At 41.4% G+C, this 22,781-nt stretch overlaps 1 protein-coding gene across 5 annotated transcripts in view; it reads left to right on the top strand.

The window, feature by feature from the left end:
• Positions 1-22,781, top strand: part of LOC135263761 (teneurin-4-like) — a 243,476-nt gene that overhangs the window by 214,816 nt on the left and 5,879 nt on the right. For all 5 annotated transcript variants that reach the window (XM_064352121.1, XM_064352122.1, XM_064352123.1 and 2 more), the window contains 3 exons: positions 4,395-4,691; positions 8,407-10,021; positions 18,254-18,396. In XM_064352121.1, coding sequence (XP_064208191.1) covers positions 4,395-4,691; positions 8,407-10,021; positions 18,254-18,396 — 2,055 coding nt within the window. The remainder of the gene's footprint in view (positions 1-4,394; positions 4,692-8,406; positions 10,022-18,253; positions 18,397-22,781) is intronic.

Consider the following 22,781-nt stretch of genomic DNA (forward strand, 5'->3'; position numbering starts at 1 on the left):
TGTAACAGACAGTGGCCCCAGGGGTGGGATAGGAAATGGGGTCAGCTTAATGGTGAGAACAGGGGATGAGGAGCTGGAATCGCTGCCAAGGGACTGAGTCATTGGATGACCTTCAGTGAGTGTCAAGTGGTGACTGTCTGCATGCACGTGTATGTGTGTGCCTGTGTGTCTGTGAGCAGCCGTGTGTGTGTCTCTGTGTGTATGTGCTAGCATATATATGTGTGTGTGTGTGTGTGTGTGTGTATGAATGTACATTTGTGTGGGTACGTGGGAGTGTGCCATATCCTGCAGATAAAAAACAATCAATGCTGGTCCTCAGCCTCCCTACCAGATTAATGCAGCCGCAACACTACCACCACCAAAAGGTTCATATGATTACAGTATATTGCCGTGCATTCCATTTCCACGAGGGTCTAAATGTCCATTAGAGTCTCTTGGCCTGAGTTCAGTCACAAGCCTGAAGCACCTGAAGAATAAAATTCCTGTGTTCATATTGCACTTATTGTGCTACAACATATATCCAACTATTACATAAAAAAAACCATTATTAACTGATAAAATTAAAGACCGAGGTGAATCAATATGCTCCTGGTTGGTGAAACTGTGGACACCTGGCCACTGAAACTAACCATATGGACGATAATGAAGAAATCAAAGACAAAGAAAATGATAACGAGCCAAATCTGCATGCATTGTGTTCAAGAACCACGTGTCCAACAACCTAATTAGGAGCCTGTTGCTTAACCTCAATCTTTCATTTCATAAAACAATTGTAATCCTCTTTTATGTAGTTGTTTGCAATAAAGCATAAGTATAATGTTAACATGGAAATGTTATTCTTCATGCCATGCAAAGCTATTTCTGGCATAATGCTTTAACAGGGTAAATAATCCCACTAAACATGAAAGGCATCTAATTAAGAAACCCACTGCTGAAGTGTGTAAGTGTGCTGGTAAAATATCAACTTGACTGTGTATTTCATACAGTTGACAGTCTACACAAAAACACATCAGAGTCTATACAAACTGTGTGCCTGTGTGCTCACCTATGTGTGTGTGTGTGTGCATGTGTGTGTGTGTGTGTTTGTGTGTGTGCATGCACGTGTGTCTATATGTGCACCTGTATTTATGTATGCAGGGAACATTCTGTACTGTGCAAACAAGATATTAATAAGCAATATTCTCTGGGAACAGCAGGAGCAAATTTTTAAAAATCTAATAAATCCTAGCTTGCACTGGACATTAAACATAGAAGTTTCAATATTTACTGATAGGGGATGTAAATTAGGCATGGATTTATTAAAACGAACACCATTAGACGTTTGGGGGTTAGTGAATAAATTACAACAGAATGAATAATTTATCTTAGTGATGATGAGATTTGGCCCAAGCCAAATAAATCTTGTTTAAACCTGTGAGGATGCTTTAATCATTAGCTCTTGTTTGTGTTTGTTTTTATGTAATATTAAAAAGGCAAACATATCTGTGGCATTAATACTGGGCAAAACTTCTCAAGCTTGGGTGGAACTCTAAACATCAGTGTCTTTCTCTTCCTCAATAGCATCCGATTGAACAGGACAAACAGTTTAGAATAGCACTTATAATTATGTAAATGTGGCAGCGGTTTCTGGTGTATGGGAAATTTTGAGGGGTTGAGGTGAAAAGAGAGACAGGATTATTCAAGTCCAGGCTTGACGCTCTGAATCCTTTCTAGTTTGTATGTAAATGGTGAGCCTAGATGTGCTGAATGACCTCCAGCATTATGTATTATTGTTTTTTATGTTCTTTTGTTCTTGCCTGTCAGTCCAAAAACAAGTCTTTGACCGGCTTTACACCTCGCATTGAAATCCGTCCTTTGATCAGATCTGTGGCTTAAACTGACGAGCTCCAATATTAAAGGGCAGGTGTAAATGCGCAAAAGACACATTTAAGTCCGATCATGATCAGATCTACAAAACCACCTCCGGAGGTGGTCGAGGATACATCGTGTCTGTGTTTCTGCAGAGTGTAAATGCATCCAGGTGTAGAGACAGTGCGCGGTTATTCAGTCCCACCCCTGGGCGCTGATGTCATCTCGCACAGCCAGTTTAAGAAAAATAAGGTTGTTACCGGTGTTGATGGACCATGACAGCCTGTATTCCAATGTAGTGACACCCTTTTTCTGTTAAAATGTGTGGGTTAACTTCTGGGGCAATTATGGGGATGTGGGATCCATCTAATGTCCCTGCTCAAAGCCAGACACAATTTCCCAGAGCCACTCTCCCCTTGGAAGCTCTACGTACCCATTAAATACTGACTTTATGACTTTATCGGTGTTGACACTATCGTCATCTGCAGTGTATCAAATATGGCCTCAACCTTAGTTGCACAGAAATCGATGAGTTGCATAGAGGACCGCAACTTCTCGTGTGCCTAATATTGTTTGTATATCCCCCGCAATGAAGTCTGCTCGCTGGCTACGCCCACCTGCTAATGTACTACAGCCCACTTTACATAATGCGAGTGAGAGTGAAATCCGTTCACAATTCGGACAGTGGGAAGCCTCAAACCACACAGTTAAATGGCAGATGTAAATGACCTTGCTGGAGAACGAATGACAGTCGGATCACCGCTGTTTGGATACAGATGTGTGTTTTTAATGCCAGGTGCAAATGGGGCCTTTGTGTTTTTTTAGTTATCTGTGCTTCTGCTCAGACAGGAGAACACACAGATGCCGTTGAGCTTAGTTTACCTTGTTACCTCTCTGACAAAGTGTTCAGTGAGCTATTTTACCTTGTCAGTTCCATTGAATGTTTTTCATGCACATTTTATCTCATTGCAAACTCATAATCTGGCTTTTAATTATTTAAAATTATTTGCAAAATTGGATGGCTCATTCTGTTAAGGCACGTGTGTAGGTTTTGTGTAGAATCCAACCTGAGACAGTGCTGAGTGTGGCCGGCAGGTCTGCTGGGCGGCCGTTCGTTGCTCATGTAGGGAGGGATTTCAGTCAGTGGGTCTCATTGATCACCAGCTACCAACCTCTGGTCAGTGAGACACACTTAGTCATCACAAGATATGCACAAAATGTCGTCCTCCCACAAACTCAATATCTGTTTGAGCTTAACCGCTGGCCTGTGGAGTGAAAATAATCCATGTGTTTCGGAGGAGAGCTCGGTTTCAGCTATGTGCACAAATGTAATTGCACAATCGAAATTGAAAGAAAATAGAGACAGAGCCTAAACTTTAAAAAAGCCATGTCACAGATTTATTGATTGTTGATTTGTCCAACATCAATAATGGATCACAGGACATTTAATTATGACAAACTGCGGGTAGGGATTCAGTTTCGTATGTACCATTTTATGTGCATCATAATTATCCAGCAAACAGATATCTTTTTATAAACCTATAAAAAAGGATCTGTTGGGAGGCTATGCTGTTCTTGGCCCTTAGATGTTCCAGAATAGTAAATGATTGAACAACTGACCGGTTCCAAAGCATTTACAGTGATATATTGGAAGACACAAACAATGAAGCAATAACAATCCAAACCGCAAGGAAATTTTTAAAAAGCCACATCCATGGTAGTCATTGTGCTCTAGTGTCTATTAGTAACAAAATGCATCATGGGACAGAGAAAAGAGTCCCCCCTTTATTAATGAACTAATTGCTTTAAGTGTAAAATAATCCTCTCAATTAGGTATTAGTGGCATTAATTGGCCTCGGTAATAATTGGTGCTTAGCAGACAGGAGCCAGGCTTGAAGGTGGCTGTGAAAGACGGTGCCAACATCTTCTCATAAGCCGCTTGCTCATCCTCATGTCACTGGAAGGAGGCCAAAACCAGCCATGAAATCCGCGACTGAGATTCATCACCGCAGTCCACAGACCAAGGTGTGGGGAGAGAGGAAGAACCCAGCAGATTAATGAACTTTAACAGATTAGCCTGAGCGACAGGACGGAGACTTGCCAGGGAATGAATCAGCAAGGGTTTTAATTAGAGCTTGCTATCCGTGCCCAACCCCCCGCAGGCCCCTCGCAGAATTCACAGATTCCACCAGACGGTGTTGTTCTGAAGCGAGCAGGATGGCGAGAGGGAGAGTAGGCCGGCAGTAGCTAATGTGTATGCTAGCACTTATTGCTTTTACGTGGGCACTACGACCCTCCAGTCTTACCATCTCAGTACCTGAAACCTTGGCTTTTGCATGTATGTATGTGTACTGTATGAAGGTGTATAAAAATTCTGATGTAGCCCCGTATGAATTTATGTTAGAGAAATACACTCTTTTACTTATTTCTGAAGTAGTGGCCACAAAATGCCTTTGACTCGGGACAATACAGAATTATTGAATCAATGTCATCTCTTTATCTCTGACCAGATTGTCTCCTTTTTTTATAAATTAATTGTTCAACAGGTGCATAACAGGAACTTGCTGTCATTGGATTTCGACCGAATCACCAGAACAGAAAAGGTGTACGACGACCACAGGAAGTTCACCCTGCGTATCCACTACGACCAGGATGGTAGGCCCACGCTTTGGGCCCCCAGCAGCCGGCTCAATGGCATCAATGTAACCTACACCCCTGGTGGGCATGTGGCGGGCATCCAGAGGGGCACCATGTCCGTGCGCATGGAGTACGACACCAACGGCCGCCTCACCTCGCAGATATTTGCAGACGGGAAATCCTGGACCTACACGTACCTGGAGAAGGTAAAAAGAAATGTATTTAATTTATTTTTCATTTCTTGTAAATGTTGTTGGTTGAGGTTTATTCCTGTAACTCAGTGTTTATTTCCACTTTTTATTCTAGCTATTCACATGAGGATAAGTGGGGAAGGGGGCATCATCTTTCTTTCACTATCCCTTTTGTTTTTGCTTGAAGTTTGCAGAATATCTGGATCTTCCAATACACAGTACTTCAGAGAGCATGCTTTTGTTTATTCAATTTCCAGTCAAATCAGCCATTCAGTGTCAGACAATAATGCAGGAAGCTTATATTTAACTAAAAATGATAGAAAAGCCTCCATCACTCCATATAATATCTTTTAATCATTTAATCTAATATCTATTAGCATTTGTCCACTCTTTCTTTTGTGCCCCCTACTACCATTTTAAGTCTTCCATACTTCCAATCAACAAATAATTTATAGCTATGTCCTCCCAACAAAAGTTTTTACCAAAAGTGTCAATGACTTCATGTTAGAACCCTTTGCCTTCAAACACATCTCAGCTGCCTAGCAGATTTCTTTGTCATGTGATGTGTCACAAGACATGTGTCAAGATTTCTTATGTGAATAAATGAAAATCACAAATACAAGGTAATCCATTCAACAGATGTCTTTATTAATTAATACCATCAATCGCTACAATACAACACAATAAATTGAACTGCAGAATATTGATAATCATAATTAGGACTGTGCAGAGCATTACCTAGGCTACTATTTATAATTTTGTAGCATACAGTGGGTAGCCTACATCTTTCCATGTGATAAAACAAGCTTCACTTTCTGTTCATAATTTAGAAATACTTAAATCTAGTAAATGATTCTCGTTTTAGCATTTGTTTGCAGCTAGCTAGCTAGTGCAGATGTCAGTGTAACTGAGTTAGAGATACATTTGTTACCTTTATCAATTACTAGCTGTGTATACTAGAGAGAATGTATGTGCCAAGGTGTATAAAAAAAGGAATACAGTACCGCCCAGGACCACAGTGTAGTATAAGAACTTCCATAAACAATTAAAAACAGAAATACATACAGAAATTAAAAGTATAATAAAGAAAAAAGCCAATGAACAATAAATGCAAAGTAAGAATTTTTCATGTTTATGAGATGTATATCAAAATCAAACTTGACAGCATATGATCCATGAAAACTGTTGATTAGCTGTGATTACCTTTAACTTACTGTGAGGGGCGACATAGCTCAGGAGGTAAAACCGATTGTCTGGCAGTCGGAGGGTTGCTGGTTCAAACCCCACCCTGGGCGTGTCGAAGTGTCCTTGAGCCAGACACCTAACCCCTAACCCCTAACCCCTAACTGCTCTGGCGAATGAGAGGCATCAATTGTAAAGTGCTTTGGATAAAAGCTCTATATAAATGCAGTCCATTTACCTTTCAAAAAATTGCCAAAAAAACTTTGTGTTATTTTTACCAAAATATTTGTTTTTTCCACCATCAAATGATCTGTTCAGGATTTCATATTCATTCTCAGGAAGGGTTTTGGTCTCACTCTGTCACACACACACACACATACAGGCAGACAGACACACATACACACACACACACACACACACACACACATGCACACACCTGCTGGGTTGTAGGAGGCAACACCCCATGTTTGTTCACGCTTAATCATATTACAGGAGTGAGAAAGCACTCCATGTTTCAAAAGAACAGAAAGTGCCGGAGTTTCAGAAGATAGAAAGAGTTGTGCTAATGCCAAGCGACAGCTCTAATAATGCAGAATCAGAAGCCACCATTGCCTTCTGCCTCTCAGACCAGGGGCAAATATATGAAATGCTTTTTTATCCTAAAAGCATTTAAAAAATGAATCTAAATTAATTGTAAAATTTTAGCAGATTTCAGAATTTTAAATAAAACATCTATTACAGAAGATGTATTGTTTAAAGTCCTATTCTGGCCAAAATATTTGGGTAGCGGGATTTGCATACCAAATTTCATTTTAAAATTTTCAGTTAATTTATATTGGTTCATTACAAATTACCAAAGCCAATAAAAAGCCAGTATAGTCACCTTGAAATGTGTGAAATTTTGGGAACTAGGCAGTCGAGTGTAAGATTTGTCCTTAATGTCTCTGTGACCTCATTTTCTCAATCCATGAAAATATACATTCCAGGGAAGTGAAGATCACACTAAAGTGTAGTGTGAAGGATATGTGACACACTGGCCTCTACTGAGAGTTTCTATTTTTTTTGCTGAAAAGTTATATTGTGTTGACTATAAAGGAAAAACCTGAAGCCTGTGTTATACAAACTTCCTGATGTGGGTTTGTTGTCTCCCAATCCGATTTGAGTACAATAGCATTCAGCATCGGCCAATACCTATATTGATTTTTTTTTTTATTATTCAACAGCTAGCCTGAGTACAACACACAGCTTGGCTTAAAATCAGTAAAACAATTCCAGGGTATAGGCAAGATAAGCTTAAACAAATCATAAAGAAAATAAACAGTTATTTAAAGTTATTTATATTCTGTTTTGGTGGTCTAATTTTGTAGAGCCTTCCCCATTGTACTTGTATGGAGTGAATGCTAGCAACTTCAGTCCTCGCTGACTGTTAATGACTTCACTGTTCATCCCAGTTGTCAGGCTTTTAATTCACTCCCATTCATTTTTGAACCTTTGTAAAATGTAAAGCTTTAAAGCACAAGCTAACTATGGTGGATAGATTGATAAAAGAGCACTAATGTAAGAAAACATATGTTTGGATTTCTAATGTATTTTCAATGTTTTATTGCCTTGAAAGCAAAATATGACCCAGCAAAATGTTTTGTTATTTTAACTAAGCTAAGTTAATTTCATACAACCTGAAGGACTTCATTTCTGAATCTGTTGTTTTTAAATTCACATGCAACTAATAGGCCTATAGAATATAGCTATATAGCGATACTATAAAATAGGTAGCTAACATGTTATAAGCCCACAGGTAATCCATCAAGTACAGTAGTTGTGTAGGCCTATGTAATAACAAAATTTAATCCAACTATGGCTTGTATTACACAGTAGTTTATCTGAAAATAATTTCTCTGTTTGTAGTTAACCTAACCCTGAAAACAACTGATCAGCTCACAAAAAGTTATCTTTGATTTAGAAAAAAACATTGCATTGTTGTTTTATCCTGAGTATTTAGTTTGTCCTTTAAAACTATTAATCTTGCCGACATCATGAACGGGAGTTCATTGGGAGCCTGACAACCGGGAGGAATGGCAATGCTGTTAGTGTTCAGAAGGGACAGCTCGTGCTGCTAGTATTCACACCACAAAAATAGAAAGGTGTGACTCCGCAAAATCAATCATGTTATACCAAAGTGAAATACGTATTGATTTAACACGATAGATTCAGTTATCCTCTCTCTTATTTTTTGGCCTTGTCGCTGTCTTGTTGGAATCTTCAGAGGTAATTACCAGACGTCTTTAAAGATAAAATTTAAGGGAAAGTTGAAGAACCAGAGAATGTCAAACTGTCTCTCTTCTGCCTGTCTATATCCTAAACCCATCTGCTGCTGAAAATACTACATCCTCAATTTCACTCTTGCACCTACTGTGGCATTTCATGTTATGTTAGGAGTCGTCAGTAAATAACCTGCTATCTGTTTTAAGTTGCTTTGAGTAAAGGAATCTTGCTTAATCCATGTAAATATAACTTGTTCTTCCCTCTCTCTCACCCTATCTGTGTCCAGTCCATGGTGCTGCTGCTTTATAGCCAGAGACAGTACATCTTTGAATTCGACAAGAACAACCGTCTTTCCTCAGTGACCATGCCCAATGTGGCGAGGCAAACCCTGGAGACCACAAGATCAGTTGGGTATTACCGGAACACATACCGGCCACCTGAGGGTAATGCATCCGTCCTGGAGGACTACAGTGAGGATGGGAACCTGCTGCGGACCACATACCTTGGCACGGGAAGGCGTGTCATTTACAAATATGGCAAGCTGTCCAAGCTCCTGGACCTGCTGTACGACACCACACGCGTGGCCTTCAGCTACGACGAGACGGCGGGGATGCTGAAGACCGTCAACCTGCAGAGCGAGGGGTTCACCTGCACCATCCGGTACCGGCAGATCGGTCCACTCATCGACAGGCAGATCTTCCGCTTCAGTGAGGAGGGAATGGTCAACGCCCGCTTCGACTACAACTATGACAACAGCTTCCGTGTGACCAGCATGCAGGCGGTCATCAACGAGACCCCGCTGCCCATCGACCTCTACCGTTATGATGACGTCGCAGGGAAGACAGAGCAGTTCGGCAAGTTCGGCGTCATCTATTATGACATCAATCAGATCATTACCACCGCCGTCATGACACATACCAAGCACTTTGACGCCTATGGACGCATCAAGGAGGTGCAGTATGAGATCTTCCGCTCGCTCATGTACTGGATGATGGTTCAGTATGACAACATGGGTCGAGTGGTGACTAAGGAGCTGAAGGTGGGGCCTTATGCTAACACCACCCGCTATACCTATGAGTACGATGCAGACGGCCAGCTGCACGGTGTCTCAGTCAACGACAAGCCCCTTTGGAAGTACAACTACGACCTGAACGGGAACCTCCACGTGCTGAGCCCCGGGAACAGTGCTCGGCTCACCCCACTCCGCTACGACCTGCGGGACCGCATCACGAGGCTAGGAGATGTCCAGTACCGAATGGACGAGGACGGCTTCCTCAAGCAGAGGGGCAATGAGTATTTTGAGTACAACTCAGCCGGCCTGCTTGTCAGGGCCTACAACCGGGTCAGCGGGTGGAGCGTGAAGTACCGTTATGATGGACTGGGCCGGAGGGTGTCGACCCGGAGCAGCAATGGGCATCACCTGCAGTTCTTCTACGCTGACCTATCCAGCCCCACCCGGGTCACCCACCTGTACAACCATTCAAGCTCCGAGATCACCTCACTATACTATGACCTCCAGGGACACCTGTTCGCCATGGAGCTGAGCAGCGGCGATGAGTTCTATGTGGCCTGCGACAACATTGGCACGCCCCTGGCGGTCTTCAGCGGGACCGGCCTCATGATCAAACAGATGCTGTACACAGCATATGGAGAGGTCTACCTGGACTCTAACCCCAGCTTCCAGCTGATTGTGGGCTACCAGGGGGGCCTGTATGAGCCCCTGACCAGGCTGGTGCACATGGGCCGGCGGGACTACGATGTGCTGGCCGGCCGATGGACCACCCCGGACCACAACATCTGGAAGCAACTGAACGCCAACAACATCGTGCCCTTCAACCTCTACATGTTCAAGAGCAACAACCCCGTCAGCAACAGCGGTGAGATCAAATGCTACATGACAGGTGAGCAAGGAGTGAGCCAGGCTGGATTTAAAAAATGTATACTTTGGCTGGTTTATGTATACTTTTGCCATCCCTCCCATCTCCACTTCCTTACTCTTTAACAATAATGTAATATAAAATGTATAAACAGGAAATTGTTATGAAGATGGTTGAGTTGTCCAAAATATACAGTTAATTGCAAAAGTATTGGGACAGTGACACAATTCTTGTTGTTTTGGCTCTATACTCCAGTGCAGACTGTCAGCTTTAATTAGAGGGTGTTCAGTGTTTCCCCTAGAATTTTTTAATTAGTGGGTGTTGTGAAGGTGGGGGGTGCACTAGCGTCAACATACATTTTTAAAAATAAATAAGTAAATAAAGTACACGTGGTATACGAGTAGTCTCATCCTGAATCAACGGTGACACCAGCTTTTCTAGGCACTTGCACAACTGTGTGTGTGCTCTGTGTACCTGGCGCTGAAGCACCCATGGCTGCCTCCAAGGACTGGATGTTCGGCTCTTATGAAGCCTTGCTTTTATTAGCAGCACTGCTGCTACAGCAAGCATCTCACTATCATTGCTATTTATATCCATGTTCGCTATATTGACCTAGATATTTGACAGATCAGTATTGCAACCAACAAGGAAGTAACTGTAAACAAGGAAGTAAATGGTAAATGGTAAATGGACTGCATTTATATAGCGCTTTTATCCAAAGTGCTTTACAATTGATGCCTCTCATTCGCCAGAGCAGTTAGGGGTTAGGTGTCTTGCTCAAGGACACTTCGACACACCCAGGGCGGGGTTTGAACCGGCAATCCTCCGACTGCCAGACAATCGGTCTTACCTCCTGAGCTATGTCGCTAGAAGATAGAATCCTTGCTATGGTAACCATAAGCAACTCATCTTGTGCTTTGATGTGGCAAAAATAACTCATAGCAGTTATTTTTGACCTGTGTTGACATGGCATTATTGCTCGCTTTAACATGCTGAAAAGAACCTCAGCTAATAGCAATGCAGGAATTTTGCATAGATTAGCATATTGTATTGAGGAATGTGTCACCACTACGAAATTTCCTTTGCATAATTATGCGTTCTCTTATGTTTGTTCGAGATTGTGATGTGCCCTTTAACGTAACCATAGAGAGCATGTTCATGCTTTCAGTTATATTCATTGTGATGCACCCCTTAATGAAACTATGCTTGGATTTCCATACATCTTAACCCGTTAGCGCACATGCCAAATCTGGCCAATCCTTGCCCATTTAGGGGGTACCCTATTTAAAGCTTTATAACTCCAGATGTGAACACCACAGAGACTTGAAAAATGGCTTAAATGAAACAAGACATTTGTACCATTTACAATACTTTTATAATACTTATATTACTTTATATTCATAATTTTGGAAGAAATAAAGTGCCACAAATGCAATTCTCTAGGCAAAAAATCTAAAATGTATTTGCTCTTTTTTAGTTCACAATGAAATACTAGAGATTGCGTATATACAGCAGGTTAAACTATACATGTCCTAGATCAAAAACTTCTTGACGACACGTTCATAAAATCTAAGGGTGGATATGTAAAACTACTACAGATCTATGAAGCAAAAACTAAGCAGTGTACCCAGCATCTCTAAATTTACCCAAAATGTCTAAATTATGCATTGCTGTAAATCACAACATATTCACGTATTTCACTACAAATCAACTGTTTTTACGCAAGAAACTCACTGTTGCATCATTTTCAAGTGGGAATTACAAGCTTTACGTCAGTACAGTGGTCTAAAATAACTAGGGGTCCAGCAACATATCCAAAATCTCTCCAAAAAGGAATATAATGCTTTTTGTCCATTGTAAAGCATATGAGCCCCTTTTAAGATTTAAGATGAAACATTGATATCAGATTTTAAAATAATGCAAAAATATTGTCACACAATGCTGTACATTACCTAAATGTGCAATAATTAACTCTTGTATGTATTTCTATACTCTGTACTCTCGTATGTTTTCTTGTATGGGAATGGGACGACATGAAAACAATTTTTAACCTACCAACTACCTACAAGACTACCAACAAAGGCTTACATTACAGTGTGAAATATCCTCATTATAAAATACCACTAACCTATTTAAATACACTCAATTTCAAAAATAGCGTATATAACCGAAATATTTTGAGCAGTAATACTTACATAGCAATGATGAAACCTTATCTGTGTTCAGTAGATGGAGACAGAGACAGTAAATCAATGATATAGTTCTGTCCGCTTCTGTCTTACTCCAGAAAACGATGTCAGCTAGGTCTATCAGCAAACATTATGGCTTAGCTACGCCCAGAAGTCCTCAATAATAATAGTATTTTTCAAGAAATTACAAAAAATCGTTGACAACATGCGATGATAACAACACTTTCGATTACGCTGACCTATAAAACGCTATTCCAAAAGCAAAATTAGACATGCTATGCATCGTTAGAAGGCTTATACTCTCACCTACTGAATAAATGGATTGTCAATCAAGCCAGACTGTACTAACACGGGCGGCAACTCCGTAAACAACAGGTGTGGTATTACGCACAGCTATTTTGGAAGGTACCCAGGCATCACAAATGCGTGTATATTTCACAAATGGATTGTACAAGACAATATATGACCACTCAGTCTCAAAAGGGACATTTCTATGCGTAAAACCAATGGTAAGGTTGTATATTTATTCAATATTTAGTCCCAGATATTGAATGTAGAATGACATGGCATCATTTTTATAAAACTTTTTCTCGTTTATTTCTTTATTCTGTGAGCTGCGTTTTCACTGCTGTATTGGCATATCTTAGGGCTATTTTCGGGTTTATCTTATTGCTATGATGGAATACGATTTTTGAGTGGTGAAGGAATATTTTTATGAATGCCAAGATAGACAGTATTGTCCATTATGTCATGGGTGGGCAGTGTAGTTGCAGATGAGACTGCAGGGAGGGGGTGTGTGTTAAATGAACGAACAGAGCGACAATGGTGGCGCTGCGAAACTGCGTATTCGGTATAGTTGTCGTGTATTGTCTACGGATGAAACTAAAACAACGCGTTTCTGTTTTTAACTCATACTTTGCTTGCAGTATCACTGAATGTCTGAGTTACTAATCTAGGGGCTTTGCGGTAAGAGGTTAATCACTGCAACGCATCAAATGTTTCAAAAATTGAAAAAATGGCAACACATCAAATAGTGACGTGTTTTGACACAAATCTGGATGTGGGCATAGATTTGTCAAAGACTACTATAAAGAGAGGATTACACCAGGATAGCCTCAGTGGGTTACATGCAAGATGCAAACCACTGGTAAGCCTCAAGAGTGGCCAGGTTAGAGTTTGCTAAAAAAGTACATTTTTAAAAACTGTAGAGTTCTGGAACAAAGTCTTGTGGACAGATGGGATGAGCATTAACCTGTATCAAAGTGATGGAAAGAGAAAGTGTGGAGAAAAAAGGAACTGTTCCTGATCCAAAGCACTCCCCCTCATCTGTGAAACATGGAGGTGGTAGTGTTATGGCTTGGGCATGTATGGCTGCCACTCGAACTGACTCACTGCTCATGGTAGCAACAGGATGAATTCTGATGTGTACAGCAACATCTCATCTCCTCAGATCCAACCAAATACCTCAAAACTCAGTGCTTTACCAGGCAGACAGCGACCCCAACATTCTAGAATAGCATCTAAGATGTCAATTTAATCATCTGTCAAGACAAGACTGAAGGGAAAATGCCCCATAAACAAAAAGAAATTGAAAATGGTTGCAGTACAGGCCTGGCAGAGCATCACCAGGGAAGATACCCAGCATCTGGTGATGATAATAATAATAATAATAATAATAATAAAAATAATAATACATTTATTTTATATAGCGCTTTTCATGAACTCAAAGACACTTTACAATAAGTGGGACATACATAAATACATACGTACAATGAAACATACAATTCAGAGACAAAAAAAATTTGAAGGAGGTGAGTGAGTCAGGTGACATCCGTGAGGTACGGATGTCAGGGGGAGGGCATTCCAGAGTTTGGGGGTGGCAACTGAGAAGGCGCGGTCGCCAAAAGAACGGCGCTGAGAGGGGATGGTGGTGAGGAGGCCGGCAGTGGATGAACGTAACTGTCTGGGTGGCTGGTAGGGGAGCAGGAGATTAGAGAGGTAAGTGGGTGCGAGGCCATTTAGGGATTTGTAAACTAGGAGGAGGAGTTTGACTGTGATGCGTGATGTGATTGGGAGCCAGTGTAAATCTTTCACGATAGGGGTGATGTGAGACCAGGAGGATGTGCGGGACAGTATTCTTGCGGCCGAGTTCTGAACCAATTGCAATTTGTGTAGGAGACGGGAGGGAAGACCAGTGAGGAGTGCATTGCAGTAGTCCAGTCTGCTGGAAATGAAGGCGTGAATGAGTTGTTTTGCATCGGGAGAGGGTCTGAGAGGGTCTGAGTCTGAAGATATTGCGTAGATGAAAAAATGAAACCTTGACAGTGTTGTTGATGTGCTTTTTTTGGTGATATCTGTTGATTTGCTTATTTCAGGAAGTTATCGAATCTTAATTTGTCCCATTACCTTTGCTGCACTAAAATGGGGGTACTGTCTATAAGAAGGGCCTGTAATGCCTAAAGGAGCACCTGATATGGATGTAAATACCCTCAAATTAAAGCTGACCGTCTGCTCTTTAACCTTGTTTTATTTCAAATCCAATGTGCTGGAGTGCTGAGCCCAAACAACAAAAATTGTCACTGCCCCAAAGCTGTAGAATTTAACTGCATATAGAATTCATATATGTAATTTATTTATTGATCCAAGGAGAGCTACATAAGACCAATTATCTATTTAAACAGCTGGGTATTACCTAAAGCAGTGCAGGTTAAGTGCCTTTTCTCAATGGTTCAACAGCAAACCCCTATGTGGGGATTTCAACTTGAAACCTAGTTAAACTTAACCTCTATGTGACATTGGCAGTTCATGTGGTATAAATTTAGGACCTGTTTTAGAAGACAGACATGTCAAGATGTGTGCACGCAGCCATTGTGGCTGGGTGGGGGTTAGAATGGGGATTTTAAGAATCTCTCTCTCTCTCTCTCTCTCAGCATTAATAAAATTTTTATTATTGAAATTTTTATTTATTATTTGAAGTGTACACACATTTTTCTATATAGGAGTCTTGGCCTGTGCTCAGAAAGTATATTCGAGGCATGGTTCAGTAAAGCAGAGAAATACATTTTGTGATGATCAGCACTACACCGGGCACTCAACGCTGGGTAATGCATTTGCCCATGCACCAGGCTCATTTGTTAATGGGTTTGTTCTACCCTGTTGTGACTGGCTGTTGAGTGCTATTTGGCCAAAGCAGTTCCATCTGGGACCCTTTCGTCCAGTGCTGGACTCTTACATCCTAAAGAAAGGGGGGGAAATGGCTGGCAGAGTGGAATTAAATAATACTGAACCTGTATTATTTCTCAGATGCAAATTGTAGTTTCTTTTTTTAACGTTTTAAAAATGAGTTTAATTCTAGTAGATGTCATTCACAGTCTAATATAGCTGAAGAACAAGCATTTAAAAGCATTTGCATTCACATTCTTGTCTCGTTTTGACAGTTAACACCTTGTCAGCTCCCATTCCACCTCTCTTTGTATGTGTGTAATGGCATGTGGTGGCTGTAGTTATTACCAAGTTAAACAGTGAGCCGTTAAGCTTGGCACTCCGCCATTATGGCTCTAACCAGGAGGCCGAATGCTAAACAGACTGTTAGATTTTGTGCTCTGGGGCATCTCACAGTGGCAGTCCAGCACCCCCAATTCTGATTGATGGCGCTGACATTTCCAATCCTTCTCCAAGAATTAAGGAGCATTATATTCGCCATCCTAACAAAATGTGTTTATAAAAGGCTTTGTCAGGTGCAGAACAAAGAGTTAGTGACAACAGGAGGTGCCGCAATGTCTGGCCATTGCTAGCAGTTAAGTATGTCTTTAAAGTTGCTTTTCAGGCCTTTTTTGTCCCAGAAATATCTTATTTTTTAAAAAAATCTTTTTTTTGTTGTTGTTCTCTCTGGTGTGAATTTTTTTTTTTTTTTTTGAGGTTTCAGAAAAAGACACAATTTGCTGTGAGCAATAAGATGTGAAAGATTAAAGTGGCGAGATACCGTAAAAACAGATGATCTGTAAAAGGGATTTCTTTCAAGTCACCTCAACTCATAAAACGGGATTTTTAGTGAGAGTGAGCAGCCCATATACCAGCGCATAAAAATCCTATGAACACCGTCTCTAAAGGTTATTTCCACAGTGTTTGTGACGTTGAGCACATCAAATATGTTTTATGCCTTGGACCCCCTGTAATACCTTGACTGCAGTCTGACCAGGGGGCTATAGACTTTATCTGCTGTTCCTAACTGCTTCCATTTTTTATTATACATTTAAAAGAAGTTAAAAAAAAAGAAAAACAAACAGCAGTAAAACCATACAGAGGCAGGTATTCGACTAGATTACTGAGGTTTTATAAGGAGTTAGCAGTCTTGTTACATGAAAGGACACATTCTACAAAACCCCAGTCAGCTAGATATATGGTCATGTCCAATTACTAAATCAGTTTAGGCCTTAATGATAGAGGGTTTTCTCTCTAGACCTGAAAGTCCAGCATTCCCTGACTGAGGACAATGCAGAAATACAGATGCTTGTGTAAGTTGTGGATTTATGTCTTTAATATTCTAGTGAGGTGCTCCACAGAATAGTATTTAGGGCTTTGCTTTGTGTGGCCATATTGTGTTGCATTAGGGAGGAATTGCCCAGAAAAGCAAACTGTACCCAAGCTGTTTTTATGTGGGTTTGACTTTCATATCTGCATATGCCACAAATAGCTTCCCTTTCTCTTATATTTCAGTCTGTAGATAAAGGTCATCATCCAGGAATCCCTATTGACAGCCAATACACGACAACAAGGGTTCATAAATATTCTATGGTCTTCTCATTTTCATGCTTTGTTATCAGTGACACCGCAGATGGACTTTTTGACGGCTGTTTGCATTTGATATGCATATTCCCCAAGCGGCTGCCGAGCTCCAAGACAAACCTCACCCATACCGCATGCCAAACTTATCTCAAACCAAGGGCCACTCTGACAGCCAAATGACAGGCTTCAATTTTCAATTCATGAGTCAATTTCCGCAGTCCTCTCTCTTCAGGAAAGAAAATAATATCCCTTTAACAATGGCAAATAGATGTCCCTCAAACCAAGGCTTGGCTGGCTTTTCCCTGGAGCGCCACACTCCTGCAGATTTCTTTGGTCTGTCTAAATAGTACAAAACAGAGCCTTTAGCATTGGTTATCTGCATTCTTTTACTGTGATCCAGTTAGGTAATTGAGTATTTATTAGGCCACATAAGTCTGAAGCGTCTTGTGATGCCTCAGAAGGATGGCTGCAGAGTGCAATAAAACAACTGTTAGGCACAGAAACCTAAAATGGAAACCTCTCTGTAGCACACCCTTTGCAGCTCTGTTTTGTTTTTGAAGATATTTAAATAGGAAATCACATCACATCAAAACGACTCAAATTTACTTTTTGAGGTTTTCAAAAGAAGTAATTTGTAGTCTAAATGAACCCAAGTGTGTATGGCTAGAATTAAAGATCTTGAACCATTGAGACTTAAGTAAATGAAAAGCCCATCATGGTTTTTACTTGCAGAAGTGCCAGAAATCCTTTCAGAATTTAGGGGCAGATGAATCTGTCTGCTTGCCACTGATATGTTGAATCATACCTTAAAGGTGGGAATACTAAATACGCGGTATTGTTTCTGGTTCTTTGTGCATGCTTAATAAATGCAATGTGTCAGTATCAAAAAAACCATGCGTCTAGCTACATTTGTTTGATATATGAGTAGAAACCTTGTATCATCAGGTGTACTGTCAGCGGCTGATGGCTTTATTGTATTTCATAAAAGCAGAATAATTTGGAGCTTGGAGTTCCTTTTTTCTTTTTTAGAAATCTTTTTATTTTTGATACATTTATTGGTGTGCCCTCAAATACATTTCTTATTTAAAGCACTCTATCCTCCATCTCCTGCACCTACAACGGCACTTACCATTAAGTTTTAAGTTTGTGTAATGACTCATTATATTGGTTGTGACACTGTTAACTTGGCATCAGCTCAGCTCGTTGCTGATATTTTGTATGCTCTTTGTAAGTCACTCTGGATATGATGTAAATGCAAATATGTCATCTGTTTCTCCTCCAGATGTCAACAGCTGGCTGCTGACTTTTGGTTTTCAGCTGTACAACGTTATCCCCGGATACCCCAAGCCCAATACAGAGGCCATGGAGCCGTCCTACGAGCTGACCCGCACACAGACCAAGACCCAAGAGTGGGACAGCAGCAAGGTATGCTGTCCATCTGTCCGGCTATCCATTTATCTTGCCTTTATTTAATCTGGTCAACCCTTCGAGATGAAATCATCTCGTCTACAAAAAATTACAACACAAACAAATACTGTAAATATGATACTGTACATATTGATAAATATCCCATTGGGCTTAAAGAGCCCTCTGTACAGACTTTTAGACATTGTGCAAGGTAGAAGCCAGTTTGCCAGGAACCAAATAGTGGTACCAAAAATAATACCCGAGACAGTATAAAGCAGAAGATTACATAATGATTCATGACCCCTCTTGACCCCTCCCCAGCCCTATCCACCCCCCCCCCCCACCCGCCCTCCCACCTCAGACACCACAGCTCTTGCCCCTGACAGCACAGAAGGATTAGCATGTCCGCCACTCCTCCGCCCACATCTTCTTTCTCCTTAATGGAAAAAACATGTCCGTGGGTGGGCAGTGGGGGGGGGGGATTTAACTGTTCAATCCCCCCTGCCCCACCCCATTGATTTCAGCTCTGTCAGTGGCTCCTATTCTCACCCTCAGTCAGATAGGCACCACCACGCGGGATGGGGTTTGAGGCCACTTAAATAAGTAAGCGCTGGGTTTGGGTTACACACATGGCACTCCCCATTTTCAAATAGCCAGCTAACTGAGAAAAAGAGCTGGCCATGGGGGAGAAATCAGAAATTGGGCAATTTTCAGGGTTCTTGTTTGAAATTTTCAGGGTTCTTCAGGGCATTAATTTAAATTTACTCACATGATTAAAAAGCAATGGACTAATTGTGATGTCTTTCGTCTAATAATTCTATACAATATTAACCATACAATATTACAATATGCTTGCAGTGCAGTGCTGTAGTTGTAGACTAAGCCTCTCCAGGTACCTACTCCCCTTCGAAAGTTCGACAAAAGGACACTCACATGGTCATAATTCACATTTTATTGGACATATCCATCCATTTTCACAACTGTTTTATTGTGCGTGTATCCAGTCTACTCTACTTTTCTATAATTTATGTATGGAATCCCGCTCTATACTTCAAGCCTCCATGCAGAAGCTAAATATCAGAAATGTACAGTATTTACAAAACATCTGTTAGCCAACTAGCAAGTTGGCAAAACGGGGCATCCAAAACATTATTTAGCTAGGTAGTGAACCACCATTGCATAATTCATCAGTTTGTGTTACAAGATACTTAGCTGACCAGCCAGCCAATCTCTTAGTCATAGAAAGAGATTTTGCCATGCCATGTTTCCATGTGTCCTGCACACAGAAGCTGTCGTAAGTAGCCTGACAAGAAAGACAGACAAATTAAGCAGGGCAGGAAAACAGTGCAAAGTGTGCAGTAACTCTGGCAGAAGTTTTTCTATTATAACAGCACTGGGATAAAAGTAGCTACACAGACTCTAGTCAGTAATGGGCTATTAGGGAACAAACTGTACAGGCCAGGAGGGCAGTGACAGGACAAGGCGCCCACAGCCACAGAACGGTGGCTTTCCAAAACTGTCTGATTAATTAGCATGTAGAATTGGCTCTACCCTAGTGGGTCTTTATTTGCAGAATGCACACGGTCTGGAGCTTCTGTAAAATCCACACATTTTCGAGCTTAGGGTTAATGAATCGGACGCTAGCGCCGTTTGCACAGTTTATGATCCAATATATGCATACGAAAGTCCAGAATGCACGCTGCAGTCCACAAGTCAGGCTCACCCAAACATGACTCAGACCCTTCATGTGCAGCTCAACAGTCAGACCCAATCTGGCAGCAGGGGGTCGCTAGCGAGCAATGGGATGCTGTTTTCCCAGCCAACTGAACCCTCCCGTCTGAATGATGTTGACTCAATTGTGCTTTGCTATATGGGGCTCCCAGCAGTCTGCACTGGCATGGTCCAGATTTGGTACCATACGTGGGGCCCATCTATGCAATAGAACAGTGCAATAACACAATAAGCCACCCAGCAACCCCCTCTCTAAAGCATTTTGGCCAGTTTCCCTGAGGACCTTTTAGAACTTATATCTAAGCCATTCCACTGTCACATTTTCTTTGACTGATGAATTTTATTCTTATGGTGGAGATTATGGTTGATAATGTTGACGATGATGATGATGATGATGAGGATGATCAGGAGGATGATGATGATGATGTTAATGGTGACGACCATGAAGATGAGGTTAGTGATGATTTAAAATCTGCAGTGCACATGCATATGCAGTGCACTTTTGACTTTCACTTTCACTGTTCAGCTGAAAGACCACAGTCTCAATTGCACAGGTAAACTGTGGAATTAGGTGTAGCTCAAATGTAGTTTTTAAAATCAGCACCGAATCCTGATGGGATTTTTTAGCTCACTGCAGGCCTAGCGAAGGTATTCTCAGGGGTTTCACTTGGTGAATGGGAAAAGAGATGTTACGGTAGATCAGCCACAAAAGCAATTAGAAGGCATCAGTCTTACTCTGGTTTTAGTATGAATTTCGTATGCATTCAAGGGCACTAAAATTAAATAAATTAAAAACTTAAAGGCCAAATGGTTTAAGTCACCTTGGAGCAGCAATAATATCATTTATTCTATCTCTGTTTCTTTTCAGTATGTTGTAACCTTTCAGACAGCCTCTATTACGTACAGAGGGATGGTACAACCCAGGAGAGGTCATGCAATTTTATAGAAATAACTGGAAGGCTTTTGTGAGCCACAAGGGAGAGATTGTTTTAGAGATACTGTTGGTAATTTGTTGAGTAAAACTACCCTTTCAAAATTGAAATTAGCAGTGTGTTTCCCCATAACGACGACACTTAATCTTTTTGAGTCCTTGTGGAGCTCTCAGATTAGCCATTTTTTTGGGCACTGCTCTCTTCTGACATTAAAAAACCATGAGTCTTCGTGCCAGTGAGACCGTACATTAATCCAGAATTTAACATTTCACAAAGGGCACCTACCCTGTGAAACACTACCAGCACAGTAATTTACACAAATCATTTACATATTTACATGGGCTTTGTTATTCATTGGAAATGTTATTTTATGACAAAAAGTACACATAAACATGCCCTAGGGGAATGTATTTATTTGTACGATCTGATAAAACATTATCAGTACTGTATCCAATGTCTGTACACCCTATCCCAAGCCCCCATCCCGCAAGCATGCACGCACGAATACACACACACACATGCACACACACACATGCGCGTACACACACATGTACACACATACACACAGGTGCCTGTTAGTTCATCTGGATTTTTATGGGAATGTCCTATGAAAAGCTCTGCGTTAAAATGCATCCCCCAACCCAATCCAAACCCTAGGTGCCTCTTATTAATTAGTCTTAATCTTTCTTGGGCGTGTCCTACAGAAAACACTTAAAATGTCAGCACAGAAAGCCCTCAACCCCAGGGGGTCGCCCCTCTTTATTCCCCCCCACATCTTTGGGGCCCTCCATACTTGTTCTATCACTGGCTTCAAAGCAGGAACAGGACAGTCAATTCTGAGAGGAGGTTAACACCACCCCTGCCACCGCCTTATCAAGGGGAGAGGGGGTTCAATGAGGGTTTTCTGCCATTCTGGCCAAGGGTGATCCATCTGGTCTCAGAATGCCAGAACTCTGTGCTTTTTGTTTTTGAACTCACTTCAAAGATCATACACGCACACACACAGGCACACACACGCACGCACACACACACACACGCATGCACACACACACACACTCCTCTGCAGGCTTCAGTAAACTCTGCTGTTGTCTTCAGTAGAGCCTCTGAGTGCGGTCCTGTCACAGTTGTGTAACAGTGTAATCGCACCGGCAGGTTTAAACTTTAAACTCCAGCGTCCCGTCAGAAGGTTCACGCCCTCCCACTATCGGTGCTGGCCCTGACATTTTAACATCCACCGCTGATCCTCAGCCATTGGTATCCTTAGTGCAGAGATCCTGTCTTGGAGTGCGTTTTGCTTGCATGACCCGTATAACCAGAGCAGCCTTTGGTATTGAAGGAACAGACAGAATGGGAGATGGTTTATCTCAAGGTATTTACCACCACAAACTTTCAGCCACTCATCACACTGAACCTGACCCTTGGATGCCATTTGAGGTCCCATTCTTAATCTCTTTGATGCTGAACATTGCAATTAGGCCATTAGTGATGTTTGTGCATTTTGTTTTTTAATTCCCAGACAAATCTGTGTTTTCAAAAAAGTTAAGTCTGTTTAAATTACTTGTTATGTACACACTTCACCGATCAAAAGCCTGTACCCATAGTGTTCCCTACCAGGGTCAGAGCTTCAAAGCAGTGTAGCCCTGGTGCCTGCTGGGTAACTGAACATGGAGGGGAATGAACCACTCTTAGCTTCCCCATTGTACAACAGTCTCTCGCCCCCTGTCTCTTTCACTCTGAATC

The sequence above is a fragment of the Anguilla rostrata genome, chromosome 9 (assembly GCF_018555375.3).
Source record: "Anguilla rostrata isolate EN2019 chromosome 9, ASM1855537v3, whole genome shotgun sequence".
Lineage (NCBI taxonomy): Eukaryota > Metazoa > Chordata > Actinopteri > Anguilliformes > Anguillidae > Anguilla > Anguilla rostrata.